At 33.8% G+C, this 18,313-nt stretch overlaps 1 protein-coding gene across 3 annotated transcripts in view; it reads left to right on the top strand.

The window, feature by feature from the left end:
- Sqor (Sulfide quinone oxidoreductase) overlaps positions 1–18,313 on the top strand; it is a 124,480-nt gene that overhangs the window by 92,698 nt on the left and 13,469 nt on the right. For all 3 annotated transcript variants that reach the window (XM_090413140.1, XM_090413141.1, XM_090413139.1), the window contains exons 7-8: positions 2,686–2,869; positions 11,768–11,835. In XM_090413140.1, coding sequence (XP_090269266.1) covers positions 2,686–2,869; positions 11,768–11,835 — 252 coding nt within the window. The remainder of the gene's footprint in view (positions 1–2,685; positions 2,870–11,767; positions 11,836–18,313) is intronic.

The raw sequence follows: 18,313 nt of genomic DNA, 5'->3' as shown, positions 1-18,313 counted from the left end.
CATCTTCCATTTATCTTTTCCTTATCGATGAGTATGTTTCCATCTTTGTCCTTGATGTTATTAGATTGTGTACATTTTGTTTTTCCATTAAGTTCTTTCACTTTCAGGAATGCTTCTGGTTTTGTTCCTATTTTGTAGTTCTTATATCTCAGTGCACTGCCTATATATCCAGTTTTCTTTCAATCTTTTATCTTATATTATGTTTGATTCTTTTATCCAAAGTTTTATATCTTAACCTTTCTTTTTCATTTGCCCCTCTTTTCCATGTTCTTCTTTCATCAATAAGGTTGATTACCTCTTGAGTTATTCATGGTTTTTTCTTTCTTTCTTTCTTCTTGTTTATTGATGTAGTTTTAGCAGATGTTATGATAGCTGCTTGTAGTCTATTCCACTGAGAGGGTTCATTTTCGTTTTGCAACTGTGCAGACAGCAGTTCTGAAATATTTTCATTAAATTTTGATTTTACTATCGAATTTTGTACCATTTGCAGATCCCATTTTAGGGGTTGACTTTTTTTTAAATTTTATTGTTTTCAGGCAAATATTCATCTTCATTAAGACCAGTCTAGGATCAGATCCACAGTCAGCACTTGGCATCACCTTTGAGCTCCATATTCCATTGAAGTAATGTTTACTGACTACAATATAGTCTAATTGATTTTTATGTCTTCCATCCGGACCTTCCCATGTGTATCGTGCTGTTGTTTTTTGCTCAAAATAAGTATTAATTATGGTGAGACTGTGCTTGTTACAGAAATCAATCAGCTTTTGTCCTCTCTCATTCCGAATTCCAAGTCCAAATGGATCCACGTGTGTAGATGTTCTCTCTGATCCAACTTTTGCATTCCAGTCATCCATAGCACAAATAACTCGATCTTTCTTGAATCACAAATAATCCGACTTCCTTTATGCACCATTCTATTTCATCATACATGATATCTATTTCTGCTCCCTCATTCTGTTCTGTAGGAGCATATATTTGAATAATCAGCATAGCTAATTACTATACATTTTTAATATGAATGGTGTACAATATCTGACCTTAGGCACAGTGGATTACTGTTTTATTTTCAAATACAGGGTGCAGCTTTGATTCTATCATGCAGCGCTTTAAAATAAGAATTGTTTTGGCCTCTATTGGACATAATGAAACCACCAGTCAGAAAATAATTTAAGCATATCATCCTACAGCCAGACTACAATCCAATTTCTATACTCTATCTTAACAGGACTTCTGAACAAATAGCACAGATTCTTGCAAATACATTATGTATAATACTCTCAAACCAGCTCGGAAGTTATTTTCTTTCCTACTTTCAATTTATCCTTGATAGACAGTAGTCTATCAAAGATAAATTGCCACATCTATCCTTACCTGATGTTTGTCAAGTACTCTGTTCTAACTTTACTACTTTGGACAGACTAGCCATTCTGCTGTGATCAGAATCCAAGAACATGATGACTACATAACATTTTGAATCAGAGGATTCTTACTTCTCATTCCATAAGCATTAGACATAGAGTTCACTCAAACCAAACCAAGACTTTGTACTATAGATGATTTAAATTTGATCATCTGTTACTTGAAATGTTCCATACCCTACATCATCATCTTAACCTACATCACTTACATCATCACACTTAACCAATCAGATTGCATGCCTATCAAAATTTTGTTAAGTAATGTCCATAAACTGTTCATATATTTTTTTTATTATTATTATTGTAAATTTGTTAATGTCAAATTGAAGAACTATACTTGGATCTCTGGTACTTTAATAGTGCTTTCTTCTGTTCACTCATCTGTAACCGAGATATGAGGAAGTATACTTATGCTGTGGAATTCATTGTTGTGTTTTATATTTTGAATGTTATAACTATTATTTTCCATTCTCCCTGAATCATTCTAATGTTGCAATGAGCAAAATATATAGTAGTTTATATTCAATTCTAATTTTTTTTTACATATGTTAACTGTTTTTTAACATATATATTAATATGTCTATCATATATATCTCTATAAAATATCTCATAATATTTTATTCCTGTTAAATGCAGGATAATCAATCATTATGAATCCTCAGAAGTTATTTAATTTGTCTAAGCATAATCAAGTCTCAATTAGTATAGATAAGCCTGAGATCTGTATGCAACTTTTCCTTGGTTAAGAGAATTTTTGACCAACACATTCTGATCATTCTGGTCTTACTTTTGATTTCAAGATTTAATGGGATATATATTTAAAAAAGAGAAATAAAATTGAAAAAAAAAATTTTTTTTTCTTAAATTGCTGTTGGTAGGCACTATGTAGTAATCTGCTTTAACACTGTCTTGCCATAGAACAAGAATTGACACAGCTAAAGTGACAAAATGAGTATTAGTTCTTGCTCTAACAATAGTTACATGAATTTATTTATTTATTTATTATTATTATTTTAGCTCTCATCATGTACTACCAGCAACGTTACTGAGGTTGTGTAATGTCATATGTAACATCTTGCAAGTCATGAAGTTTCTTTAAATAGAAGCATCTTTATGTTTAGTAATAGTTTTCTAATTTTTCATGTGTCTGAATATCAAAGCAGAGCTGTCAGCTTACTTCATATTGCATAAGATGTGAAACTGTTTTTAGATTCATAAAAATTGTGTGTGATGTGAATTTTATTGCATTATTTTCTTGTAACAGTATGATATGCTTCACATTACACCTCCAATGTGTCCTCCAGCACCAATCAAAAGCAGTTCTTTAGCAGATCCAACAGGATATTTAAATGTGAATCAAAATACATTGCAACATGTGAAATATTCAAACATTTTTGGTATTGGAGATTGTACAAATGTGCCTACCTCTAAAACAGCAGCTGCAGTTGGTAAGTTTATTGAATTTTACAAGAACAGAAAGTTACAATATGATCATAAATAACATACCCTTGATATTTTTAAGTTTTATATTAATTCTATGCATATGCGTGTACACACATTTCACAATCTGTAGCACAAATTGTGCTACTGCAGCCTGTTGACTGATTTAAGTACCAGTAGTTAAAAAGTAACGCATTTATAAAGAATTTTTACATTACTAAGCATCATTACTAAGGGTGACCATTTACTATGTATGACCAGTACAATGGCATTTCACTTCAATAGTTCATATGAATTTTTCTGCATAACAGTCTTATAACAGCTATATCTACTTTAAGATGAATCGCCAATGGTGCCATTTTTTTTTTTCCTCTATTACTTTACAGCACTAGTTATTTTTCTCCCACATTCAGCTTATCTCGGATTTTTTCAGATATTAAAATGTTCTACTCTTGTGAAGGCAGTACCATAACATTCTTTTCTCCAGACTAGCTGTCTATAAAAGAGAGCAAGAATTTTAAACATTTTATACTTACAAGAATTTGCAAAATAAGTTCTTCATTGCAGAGCTGTTAATGGGATTGAGAAATCTGCATCCCAGTTACAGTGACATCTGTTACTTCATGTTTAAAAGATGAAAAGTTGATGTGGTCCATTACAGAATATCTAAAATTTCATATGACCATTAAAATACATTAATAAACATCTGGAACTCTTCTGTAGTTATTGTTTATATTAAATTATTAATAATAAAAAAAAAGAAATGTTTATTTTAGATTGAGGCTAAACGGCTTTAACATATAGGGTTGGTAAAGGATTAAATCTAAATACAGTCTTCAGAAAATTCAAATCTTGCATTATAAAAAAAAGTAATGTGAAACTAAACTATTGTATGTGCTTGTTACAGCTAACATAAATGTAGGTTAAATAGCATTTCAATAAAATTAACAAATTTCAGAGCATCATAATCAATTCATCTATGCAAGTTTTGGTTTATTTTATTTTATTTTTTTGAATTTATTATCTCACTCACAGAAGAAATGCATAGTACATTAGTACTCTGAGCAGACTAAGACAATTCAGAAAAACTAAAATTGGAACGTTTTTAAGCCACTTCGTTATTTCAGGAAGTAACATAGTCATGTCACTCTAAGCAATGAAAGTCATTGATCATCTAAATCTCAGTTAATAAAATTATACGCTGCTTGGAAAGAAGTCAATGGACACAATAGTGTGAGGGACAAACAGCCATGGCACCCACCTTAATAAGATGCAGGACCTCCTTTTGCTATGATGACTGCAGCAATCCTACAGGGCATACTTTCCACAAGTGTATGATAACAATCAATGGGAATTTTAGATCATTCTTCCTATAGGCATGTAATGAGGTCCTGGACTGTTGTGGAGAAGATGTCCCTTGACCTCACCCAATGCTCCGGTTCATCCCACAGATGTTCAATAAGGTTGAGATCAGGGATTTGTGGAGGCCAATCAAGTGGTGACGGTGATGTCCACAAATCACACAGTTACAGCATCAGCCTATGATACAGTGCATTGTATTGCTGAAAGAGCCAATGGTAAGTTCCATAGAAACAACACAAAGTAGGAAGCATTGCAGTACAATTTTTGGAGTACAATTCATGGCACCACAAACAGATGTCTGAGGCCAAATCATCAGGAAAAACAGGACCATACCATCACATCGCCACCTCCAAATTTCATAGTTAGGGTTATGGGTTTTGGTACGAGACGTTCAACTGGCATCTGCCATACTTGTCCATCTGCTAGGTAGAGGGTGTTATATGATTCATTACTTCATAAAGCAGCTTTCCAAGCTTCCATATTCATGTACACACTTTTTTGCACCACTGAAGACAGTGCTGCATGTTGGTTCAGGTAATGTTTTTACATATTATCAGAACAGATAGAACTGCAACATGGTATTCTATTGCAATGCCTCTTTCAAACTCCATCAGTTCTCTACTCGCAGCCATTTCACCCAGACAGTTGCAGTAACTTAGGAGCATCAAATTCTTCCAATTTGTACTGGCTACAATGATGTGATTCATTACATAGCACAATTCACCCTGCCCATGGGAGTGTATTTTAAATAATTTTATCTACTCGACCTACTACAGTTGTTCCTTTGAACTCTAATAGTGTAATATCATACATATACTTCAGCTGCAACTGAGACCTGAGCTAATATGCACATGATTTATGACTTATTTTGATTCATCTTTTGAATGCAGATAATGATGTATCTCCCTGATGATGCCCACGTAATGCTGGATGAAATTTATTGGTGTATTTGAATAAATTCTGTGTAATTTTTGTTACATGTGTGAGCCATGAAAGTTATTTTAAGATCTAATGTGCATGTTGCATTAAAGCTATTAATTACAAATCTCTATAGCAAGGAACATTGGAAATCAATGAAAAGATATGGTAATGCAAAGCTACATTTGAAGAAAGCAAATATGTATAATAGACTTGTTTTCCTTAAATGTTGTTGCACTGCTAATATTATTTCTAATTTTGTTAAAATTAAGGAGACCATGAAGTTGTGTTCTGTGCAGAAGATTTATATCAAAACGCCAGCAAGGCGTTATTAGTAAATCAAATACTTGAAATGAAGAAATATTTTTATTTAAATAATGTTCAACTTTTGGAACTTGAAAGTACTCTAAATGACATTCATAATCAAGACCATTTTAAGTTAATTTCTTGTATTTCGCTATCTTCGGCCAGACGAGCACATTTCATCCATAAATGTTGATTACTGGCCATTCTGCCTTGATTATGATTGAAGAACATCAAGACTATATCAGATTTTTGGAATCTGACGTCTGGCCTTGCTTCTCATGCTATTCACACTAGGCACAGAGTTCTTTGGAACCAACAAAACTTTTCCTTGAAACTTGAAATGCTACGAACTCATTTGAACCCAAACCGATCAGACTGTAAGCCAATATCTAAGTTTTGGAAGGTGATCACTAATTGTTCTTAATTTTTTTTTTTTAATTTATAATTATTTAAAATACTTTTTATCTATACAGCTGACTACATTTGTTCTCTAATAGTGTAATATCATATACTTAGCTGTGACGAGACACAAGACAATATACACATGATTTATGACTCATTATTTTGATTCATCTCTTATATTTAGTTAACAATCTATCTCCCTGATGAAGCCCACATAATGTTGGATTAAATATATTGGAGTTTTTGAATAAATCCTATATAAATTTTGTTACATGTATAAGCCATGAAAGTTAATTTATTATGGCAAGATTAGTATACTTTTTTTATATAACAGCTTCTCCCATGTAAGAGAAAACTATATAGAATTTATTACTCCTATATATTTCACTCAGTACATCACAAACTTCATTCATGAAAAGGCAGAAAGCTGGTAACAACATTTAAATTCTGAACACAAGAACGAGTCATACAGTATGCATATGTGATGAGAATATATCACATATATATGCTGATCCTTTTAACGGGTTGCAGTCTGATGTTAAAAGGATCAGCATACCCTACTTAAAGAAACGCTTGAACAAATAGCAAAGACCCTTCTCAGATAAAAGTTAGTATCTGAGAATGGGATACTAACTTCAAACTAGCCTGTAAGTTGTCATCTTTCTTTGCTGCCTATCAAAGTTGTCACCTCTATCTTTGCCTGGTGTTTATCAAATATCCTGTTCTTGTCATCTTTGGACAAGAACAGGATGTTTGATAAACACCAGGCACTACTTTGGACATACTGGCTGTTCTGCCATTATTAGAATCCAGGAACATCAAGATTATATATGATTTTTCTAATCTGAAGGTTCATTTTTCACTTCTCATGCCATCAACACTAGACATAAAGTTAAGTTCATTGGAACCATACCAAGATGCAACAGTATTGTAGGTTCAATTTTGATCATCAGTTTTTCGAATAATGTAAAGCCCTATGCCACCATCCTAATCTTAATCAGACAGACCATATGCCTATCTCTAAGTTTTGGGAAGTGATTGCTGTTAATTGTTTATAATTTTTTAAATTAATTAATTATATATCTATATATGACCTGAACTCTAATAGTGTTTCCTTTTACTGTACAGCTGCAACCAAGACATGTCATTAAAGATACCAAGAAATTATATACTTGGTTTAATCCTTTATCCAAGTATAAACAAACAAAGTTTGCACAGGAAATATAATCAGGACTGGGGCAACTCGTATATAGAAGCTAATGACTTCACATCACTTGCTTTAGTATCCCATAATGCAAAGCACATATCTTTACGGGTTATGTACTATATGTATAATGCTATGCATTATAGGAAAGGTCACCATCCAGACCAGTTTCGACCTTTATTGATGTCTTTATCTTTAGTTTTATCTTAATTGCGTTACCTTAGTTACCAGACCCAGAGGTGATACCTTAGTATCACCTCTGAGTCTGGCTCCCACTGACGAGGCCTCAATAAAGGTTGAAACCGATCTGGGTAGTGATCCTTCCTATAATGCATAGCATTATATATACCCATAAGGATATGTGCTTTGCATTATGGGATACTAAAAGTGATGTGAAGTCATTAGCTTCTGTATACAAGTTGCCCCAGTCCTGATTATATTTCAGGTGCAAACTTTGTTTGCTTACACTTGGATAAAGGATTAAACCAAGTATATAATTTCTTGGAATCTTTAATTTAAGTTATAGTATAACTAAGTGGAAAAACTTCCGACAAGACACATGATATTATATGCATGCTGTGTGACTTGTTCTTGTATTCAGAATTTAAATGTTGTCCAGTTCTTCTGTCTTCTCCCAGAATGAAGCCCATTAACATATTGAACTTAATAATAGTAATATATTATTACTATTATTAAAAGAGACGCCCTCCCCCCCCCCCCGAGGAGTCAAAAAATCATCGAGGGAGGCCACATACTACACACACCAGCTATCATACTTGTTCTTACATTCATTCATTCACACTGTTTACAAACAAAACATCCAGTGGCAATCCATTCCAATCACACAACACTCACTACTCTGTGAGAGAAAAATCTCACCCCTTCTTAGTAGTCTTCATTCTCAGCTCCAAAATTTACTCTCTTGTCCTTTTCCCACCCTCCATAAAATAAAAAATTTCATTAACTGAAATCCTGTATGGCATTTTCAGAAGTTTGTAAGTCTCAATCATATCTGCAGTCTAAACATTCTCAATCAGTCTTGATAATCAGTATTCCACAACACACTTCTTCACCACATTTTTAACACTCTTCTTTGCACTCTCTCTCTCGACTATATCAGAATCACAACGGAAACCAGGAGACCAGACACGTGCACAGTAGTTCAAGTGAGGTCTTATCAGATAAAGAGATAAAATGACATGCCTATCTTTACCTGCCAAAGTTTCAGCATCGCTATTATCTTTTAAGTTATATTTGCACTCTTTGCTACATGGCCCCTGAACTTCAACTTCCTATGAGCCTGTGACTTCATGGGGTCTTGGAATAATAATAATAAATGCTCCAAAATCCCTAACCTGATCAGTTCCTCTAGCATTATCTCACCAATATAATAAGACATTGGATAGCTAATCAAATTGCATGACTTTTAGATTTACTGACATTCATTTTCCCATGCATACAATTCCAACCCACTCAAACCATTCTGCAAGTATTGCACATCAGTTTCCTGATTACCCTACTTATCTTTGCATCATTAGTAAATATGGTATGTTATTGTATGTTGCTTTTCAAATCTTTCCTAATATCATTAACATACAGATTGAATAACAGTGGACCAAGGACTGATCCTTGTGGTACACCACTAGTTACCTTAAATTTTGCAGATTCATATCTCCTATACCACTTTTTAATATCTGTTTGTCAGCCATCCTCTTATCCACACTAATATTTTATAATCCAAACCCATATTCTCCAATTTATGCAACAGTCTTCCATGCTGTATTCTGTCAAAAACCTTAGCAAAATCCAAAAGTATCATGGCGTATCCATTCCACCAATTGTCTGACTTGATAACATTATTATAGAATGCGAGCAAGTTACTAAAACATAACCTTCCTTTAGTAAACCCGTACTGTTCATTGCGAAGTAGTATTCTTTGTCAATCTATTTCTGAATCCGAACCCTGACCAACTTTTTCAAAATCTTCACCACCACCAGCACTCCTAAGATACTGATTGGTCGATTGTTAGATCTTTGCACCACCCTTGGACAGTTTGATTACTATACATTCTTTCCACTCCTGTGAAATCTTCCCTATTCTGAGACTCAAATTATATAGTCAGGTTAAAGGAATAGCCATTTCAGCTGAACACAATTTTAACTCATGTGCTGATATCCCATCAATTTGTGCAACAACTCTAATACTTCCTCATAAACCTGAGTTTCTTCATCCAATGAAGAGATAGCAGTGAGCTCAATGTTGCATACACCAGGTTTGAGAGCTTTTAACAAAATGGGCACTCATTAGTTGAACAACCTCTTCTGCCTCTGTCATGCTCTCACCATCTGCATTCGGTAAAGTTATTCTTTCATATTCATTCTTTCTTTCTTTCTTTCTTTTACTTACAGCATATTGATAGAATTCTTTGGGATTATGTTTAGTTTGCTTAGCCAGTTTCTTTTCATTCTCAGACTTAGCTTTCTGTACAACAGTTGTGACCCTTCTGATCTGCTGCTAAATTTCATAATGGACCTCATCCTTATGCACACAGTATTCCTTCCACATCATCTTTTTCTTACTCTGTTGCTTGATAAGAATACGTATCCATTTAATTCCTACTCTATTTATTCTTTGAATTCCCAGGATGCATTCTGATATTGTATCATTTAAGTATTTTTTAAATGCTTTTGATGATGCACTGTTGATATTCTTCCCATTCAACAATCCATATGATTGCTTTGAACTCAGTATACTCCTCCTCAGTTGGTCATAATTTCTTGCTTTGTAGTTAAGCCTGTAACCTATCTTGAATGAAACATTCATGAACTTAGCCACTTCCCAAGTGAGTACCGCATAATTTCACCAACTGGAGGCAGAATAGTTACGTCTTTAACTGGAACACCCTCTAACACAATAATCAAATCTAACACTCTTTAACCTTGAGTTCCTTTTGTCACATGCTGCTTGAGAAAGCAATAGCTCAATGAATTCAGTTTCATTCTTCTAATGAGATTTTGCTGCTACTCAATGTTTGTATAATTAAAGTCCCCCATTATTCGCTAGCAACCGGTCCTCCAGGTCTTTAACACCCCCCCCCCCCCCACATGATGTATTTGATCTTGTTAGATTCCACCTTGCATTAGATAGCTTCAAACTCTCTGTCACATGATAAACTGTTACTAATATTGCAGTCATAGGTCTCAATGCTAACCGGATTCAAGTTGTCCAATATCATTAGCAACACACCCGACCTCTTCAATCCTGTCTATCCTTCCTAAAAATACTGTACCCTTTACACTTGATAGCAGTAAGTATGTCTGATTCCAATAGCCAGTTCTCACTAATGCTTGCTATCTGAGGTCCCAACATATTGACCAACAAACTGTACCACTTTGTTTCTGATACGCCTGGTATACAGAAACAGACATAATAAGCTATAGACATAATAAGCTACCTGCATGTTCTTTTGTATACTCTTTTGTGTCCCTCAAACTCACTTCACATATACAAAAACTCTCATCCATTCCTTCTACACAGCCTATGCATTGAATCATTTGCTATTATAGCCCTGCTTCTTAATTCATTTTTGTCATATTGAGGTAATATACTTATGATTTTCACTTTCTATTTAGTTTTTTCTTACACATGTAAAACTGTTATGTACAAAATTATACTATGTTTAACATGCATGTCTATTTAAACATCTAGTAACTTATGGTGAGTAACTAATGATATGACCAGGAAGTATGTGAGGTTCTGGTTGGTTACTTTTTTTCAGTAGAGAGGATAGCTGAAGGAGAGGAAAAGGGAAAGAAAAGATGAGACCTCTTGATTTTAGACCTAAACTAAAAAATAGGCTATTTTCTCAAACATTTATGATGTTTAGGAAAATTTGAACAAAAGGAAAGGATTAATAATAAAGGCAAGTAGTATCTGATAGATGTTTACTTAGGATATGGACTATCATTTATTAAGTTACTAACACTATGTTCCAGCATAAAAATGTACACATCTTTAGATTAGTCAAGTATGTGAGAATGAGATTTGAAATAGTAAGTGACAACCAGCTAACATTAGGCAGGATGAAATGAGTATCCCATTTGGATGTGGTGGAGGAGGAGGAGGTATACTAAGGATCTGAAAAGAACAGATCAGATATGAAATATAGACTTAAATATACAGCTATTATTTTTAGGGGTCTCTTCATCAATGACGAGATTACAAATATGAATGAGTTTTGATGAATATCGAAGGGTTGAAAAAATAGCTTTTATTTATTTTTATTACTCCCACATGAGAAATCACAAAGCCTAGAGTAAATAAATGCCATGTGTGGGCAGGAGCCAAGAGAAAAGTAATTGTTGATTGCGATTTCTTGTTGATTTCTTCATGTGAAGGCTGGTCCACAGAAGAGTGGTAGATGAAATGCAGGATAAATAGTAGGGTAATAGGTTTGGTGAGTTAGTACTTCATCTGTAAGAGGATGTTGGACATTTATTGCTGATATTATTGTAAGATTAACAAAAATAGGGTGCAGTTGAATATATGAGTGATGTTTCAATCACCTTTATCTTGGTGAAATAGCATTTTGTTTTTGAATTGTAAGAATCATCTATGTCGCTTAATTTTCGAAATAATTTTTCTTTCTTTATATAAGCTTTCCTGATTTTAAAATTATATGAATAATTATATTAAAAATTTCATATTTCACAGCTGCTCAGAGTGGAATATTGAAGAGAAATTTGCAAGCAGTGATGGAAGGAAAATCACTACCCAAAGAGGTAAATTCCAATTCCTATTTTCATTATAATGTTTGTGCTCCATGGCAAAATAATGACAACAATAATATTCTTCCCTTTTGATAATAGGATAATTTCCATCCAGAATGTGAGACAGGATTTTTGCCTCTTAAGTACATGAAATTTTACTCTCACAAAAGACTTACCGGAGAACATGCGTGCTTAATTAACAGGCATATTTGCTTCAAAGCCTTAATATTTTGAGGCTAATGACTACAATAATAATTATCTGTATTTCTTTGCTATCTTTTAAAATAAAACCAGCCTTCAACAGAATAAACCTGTTGAAGGCTGGTTTTATTGGCACTGATGCTTCTGGTTTGAAACCAAAAGCATCAATGCCACACTAATTAACAGTGATTTCTACATTTTATACATATCAGAGACACATTTTCATTTTGTCTTATTTATTTCCATTATATATGTTGTTGTTGTTATGATCCATCGAGTTGTTTCCGACTCCTGGCGACTCCACGAACATACACTCTCCATTCCGATCTGTCCCTGACCATGTCTTTCAGAATCTCCAAGTGCACTCCAGTTGCTTCTTTAACTCCATCCACCCATCTAATTCTTGGTCTTCCTCTTCTCCTGCTTCCATCAACTTTAGCAAGCATCATCAACTTCTCCAGACTGTCATTTGCTTGCATAATATGTCCGAAGTATGACAATTTTTGCTTGATGATCATAGCTTCAAGGGAGCAATCTGGCTTTATTCTGTCTATCACTGATTTAATGGTTTGTTTTGCAGTCCATGGTATTCTTAGTAAGCATCTTCAAACCCATAATTCAAATGCATCTATCTTCCTTCTTTCACTTTTTCTCAGGGTCCAACTTTCACATCCATACAGCACCACAGGGAATACCATTGCTTTCACGATTCTTATTTTTGTTATGAGACTGATATCTTTATCTTTAAAGATCTTGCTTAAATTTGTCATTGCTTTTTTTCTGAGTAGTAATCTTCTTCTAACTTCTTCGGTACAATAACCATCTTTATCAATTCGGGATCCTAGGAACACAAAATTGTTAACTGCTTCCATTTTCTTCCCATCTACTTCAAAATCATTGAGTTCACATGTTTGCCATAACTTTGGTCTTTTTGAGGTTAAGTTTAAGAACATATTTAGCACTTTCTTCTTTAACTTTCATAATAAGTTCTTTCAAATCTTTGCATTCTGCTAGCAAGGTGGTATCATTTGCATACCTCAAGTTATTAATATTTTTTCCACCAATTTTAATTCCAACTGGAGACTCCTCCAGCCCTGCCATTCTTAAAATGTATTTGCTGTACAAGTTAAACAGGTACAGAGATAAAATACATCCTTGTCGCACCCCTTTACCTATTGTGAAATATTCAGTTTCTCCAAGATCTGTTTGGACAGTAGCTTCTTGTTCATGATAAAGATTCCTCAGAAGGATAATGAAATGCTCTGGGACTCCCATTGTTCCTAACACATTCCACAGTTTCACATGATCTACAGAGTCAAAAGCCTTGCTATAGTCAAGGAAACAAAGGTAGACATTCTTGTGATATTCCTGTGTTCTTTCTATTATCCATCTCACATTGGCGATTTGATCTTTTGTTTCTCTGCCTTTTTCGAAATCCTGCCTGTTCATCTGGCATTTCTCTCTTCATGAATGGTTCCAGTCTTTTCTGAATGATCTTAAGTAAGACTTTACTTGCATGAGAAATCATTGCCATTTTTTATATATATATATATATATATATATATATATATATATATATAATAGTGTGACTGTAATATTCCTTATTTTGGACAGACTAACAAATCTGTTGAACTGCATATTGAGGAGCATAAGAGAGACATCTCCTATAAAATATCATATGCATCTGCGCTATCCAGTCATGTTCTTTTCTCTAATAACCCTCATGACGATCTACAGAGTCACTCAGTTTGCTGGGATAAATCTGAAAACATTTTTCGCTGTAGTGATCAGTTTGAAAGGAAAATCGTAGAGTCCAGAGAAATCCTCCTTAATCCTGAACATTTGAACAGCAATTTGAGTTATAACATCCCTGATGGCCATACTGCAATTGATCAATACTGGCACTCATGAGAACCTGCAAGCACGCATACAACAAACAATAGCACGTTAGATAGAATGACGTGAAACATACAACGTTTTTGTGTCAATTATATATTGCATTTTTTGTCTGTAATTCTTAGTTTTTTGTAACTTAAATTTTTATTACTGTGTTCTACCTTTAGCAGATACCTGAAGAAGGCTGTATAAGACTGAAACTAGTTGTATCGTTAAAATTTAATATTTTATCTCGGTTTAAAGTCATTTAAAATTTATTCTTTAAAATATATATATATACATACACATTTTTTTACTACATGATTAACTTTACATTATTATTTATAAAAGATTAATAATAATGTAAACTTAATCATGTATTATTGCCATAGTAGCCTGAACACTTCTTGAGGGTGCATATCAGGAAATTGATGATGATATTTTTTTACAAATAACTACTTAATATTTTATCTGAGTTTAACAAATGACTAATTTTAAGATGCAGTTTATAAGTATATAAATAATACTAATGCTTAAGCAGTAATACATCATATATTTTGCACAATATAATACTGTCTTATAAATCAGACTTACTTACAGATTTGGTCTCCTGGGTTCCAAGGGGATAAAAAAGAGTTACAAAAATTATATATGGATTATGTGATTTAGATTATGAGGACGATTGTAAGTATGTATGTGGATTGCAGACCCTTATTAACAGGAGAATGAAGAGTGATATGATAGAGGTCTATAAACTTTTGAATGGGTGTTATAGGATTTCAACTGATGAAATTTTTTCATTATATGGAAGGTGGAGAGAGAGAGAACATGGAGGGGGGGGGAAAGGCATCCATGGAAGTTAAGTTTGTTCACAGTCAAGAAAGGGGTAAGAGCTAGATTTTTCTCCCAGAGAGCAGTGAGTGAGTAGAAATGGCACTGTGAGAAATGAAGAATGGAAAGGCCCCAGGAGAAGATGGAATTATAGTAGACTTCTTAAAACTGGGAGGAATCCCTGTCATCAAACAGCTGACTAATGTTTAATTTATTAGTCAGCTTTTTTATATTCTTTAACTTTTATGCTCTTTTTTAACTCTTTTAATAAATGCCTAAAACAGAGAAAAATTCTGAAAAATTGGAACAATTCACTTCTCATATTTTTGAAAAAGGGCAATAAGGAAGAAATTAAAAACTACAGACCTATAAGTCTACTCCCCACCATATATAAAGTCTTCAAAAAATTTATAAATAATAGAAGAAAATCTAAACTAGAGAAATGCAATACTGTGAACAAGCTTGATTTAGAAAGAATTGCAATACTTTCGACCATATTCGCACATTAAGACAGTTCATTGAAAAATCAATTGAATACAATAAACCCTTATGTCTGGCCTATATAGACTACGAAAAAGCATTTGATTCAGTTAAAACATCTGCAACATTAAAAGCACTTGAAACCCAAGGAACTGAGAAACCATATATTGAAACACTAAAACATGTTTTCAATAATGCAACTTCTATAATTAAATTATATAAAAATAGTGAAAAGTTCCCAATATAAAAGGCGTCTGGCAAGGTGACACAATATCTCCCAAATTATTTACAGCTGTACTAGAGGACGTCCTTTAGAAGCCTTGATTGGGAAACAAAAGGAATAAATATAAATGGAGAAAGGCTGCATCATCTGAAATTTGCAGAAGATAATAGCAGATAATCTTAAAGATCTGGAAGAAAGACTAATCAGCTAAATGAAGCCTCCAGAATAATTGGATTAAAAATAAATAGAGAAAAAACAAAAATAATGATGAATAAATACATAAACCATAGAACTGTCAAAGTTGAAAACCATGAAATAGAACAAGTTACTTCATATGTATATTTGGGCCAATTGTTATCCTTCGAGGATTGCCAAAGTAAAGAGATTGAACGAAGAATTCACCTTGGATGGATGGCTTATTGGAAAATGAAAGACATATTCAGAAGTGACATCCCTATGAGTCTAAAAAGGAAAGCTTTCGACCAGTGCATACTTCCTGTCCTAACATACGGAGGAGAAACATGGACTTTAACAGAAACCCTAAACAAAAAAGCTGTGAACAACACAACGTCGCATGGAGAGAAGTATACTAAAAATAACATTAAGAGATAGGAAGACAAATACCTGGATAATATCTCAAACAGGTGTCATGGATATTGTAAAATACATTAAACAGGCTAAGTGGAGATGGGCTGGCCATATTGCCAGATGCAGTGACAGGAGATGGACAACAGAGTGGAGACCAATGGATGGAGCAAGACAAAGAGGAAGATCGAGAAGAAGGTAGAGGGATGAACTGGAACAAATTGCAGGAATGAGATGGATGGGAGAGGCAGAAAACAGAGTGGTCTGGAAAGTCATGGAGGGGAGACCTTCATCCAACAGTGAACAGAACCAAAAGTTTGAAGAAGAAGAAGAAGAGGGATAGTGAGTGCATCTAGTGTGAATGAATATAAGGAGAGGTATGATAGCTGGTTTGTGTGACTTATAGCCTCTCTCAATGAGTCCTTGACTCCCTGGAGGTCTCAGATAATAATAATAATAATGATGATGATGATGATATATGAATATTTATATATTTATATATGTGTGTGTGTGTGTTGTGTGTGTGTGTGATAAATGAACTTTTTTGTCACTGCATAGTTTTTGATTATGGTATTTTTAAGTTATGAAATGCATTTGTTATGAAAGATTTGTGGAAAGAAAGCAAGTCTGGTAATCAGATATGTAGGGAAGGTTTTGAAAGTGCATTTTAGTTGTGTGGAGACTTACTTAAAATGTGATAGTGGAGTGGAAAATATTGACAAAATGCAGGAAAATGTTATTATTATTATTTAACACCTCCAAGAAGTCCAAGGACTCATGGCACTTCTCCACTTCACTACACACATGCTGGAGAGATTGTTGATGAAAGAGCAGTGATTGAAAGTCTAGAGAACGAAGAGGACCTCATGAAAGTAACAGTATACTGAAGTTGAGTCCTTCATAGGAAAAAGTGTGAGATGGAATGATTGCAGAAACAGGTAGAGCTGATAAGAGGAAGAAACCAGAGATGTGTGAGATAAGAAAGAGGAATGTATGACAAAGCAAGAGAAGGACAGTAAGGAGCAATTTTTTTTTAATGTGATTCTATGGTAAGAGGAGTACTTAATGAGCGTGTGATTAAATCTTGTTTCCCTTGTGAAAAATTATTATTAGTTAGCTATCAGGATGTAAGGAGGTGTGGTGAAAGAATGTTTTTTAGTGGGTACTAATGACTTGATAGGTAAAAAATATTGTGTGAGAGAAGATATAAAAGTTATTTGAAGAAGTGAAAAAAGAAAATAGTGAAGGACATGGTTCTCTTATGGAGACCGAGGCAGATCATTCGAAAAATACTAATGAAGGGCCTTTATTAGTTTATTTGGAATTAGTTTATGGAATGGATACTGAAAGAAAACATTGATTCAGCCAGAGAGAGCATCTAACTGCAAGGATATAAAAATTAGAACTTCATGGTGGACTCAAGAAGTTAAAAAAGCAATTATCGAAATGAAAAATGTATATCTTCATTGATATTGTTAACGTCATTGGTTTCCTATAAATTCACTACTATTATTTCTCCTGTGCCAACTAAGAATAAATCTCTAAACTATCTCTCTGGGGGCCGTTTCCCTTTTCGAACTCTGACGATATTTGTTTGTTTAGCTGCGCCAGTCAGAGTTTTAGGACAGAAAATTCTTGTAAATGCTCTTAGCTTCCTTTATATTCCCCTCGTACATAGATACGTAGTTTTATGAGTTTTAAAATCAGTCTCATGCTCAGACAAAACTCAGGCTTGCATAGTAAAGCTTGTTTATTAAATGATCAAGCAGATTACAATTAAGTTTAACATGTCAAAGGCAAATCATTTATATCATTACTAAATCACTAGTTAAGCAAATAAAAAATTCTCAAACTGACAAGTATGCTATTCACATTCCATGGGTAAATTAAATTCACACATAGCACAAAACATATGTTCAATTTCTAAACTAAATTTTTTGTCATTTGACTCCTTCGCATTAGATTAGGAACCACATAATCTTAAGTTCTCAGACTACCAGTCCAATACAGTCAATAAGTCATTGCATATGGTCACTATAAAGTTCTCTTTTCTCCTAGTCAAAGTCTCGTTCCTTCTTCCATCTAAAGCTAATTATTACATAGGTAAATATTTGACGTGATGATGTCATGATTCTTTCGTCCGTCTTTTGTGAGGGGGATACCTTTCTGCTACAGTAGGTTGCTGCCATGCGGAAGTCACGTGCTCGTCACGAATTGGGTATTTTTCTTTGCTGGACACACACTCATCTCATGGGTTGCTGTCGTTAGCTCGACCACCATCAAAGGGAATCCTTT

This window comes from Typopeltis vanoorti, chromosome 23 (genome assembly GCF_054136105.1).
Source record: "Typopeltis vanoorti isolate ZY-2024b chromosome 23, IOZ_Tvanoo_1.0, whole genome shotgun sequence".
Lineage (NCBI taxonomy): Eukaryota > Metazoa > Arthropoda > Arachnida > Uropygi > Thelyphonidae > Typopeltis > Typopeltis vanoorti.
Note: the sequence above shows the minus strand (reverse complement) of the source record. Positions and strands in the feature narration are given on the sequence as shown.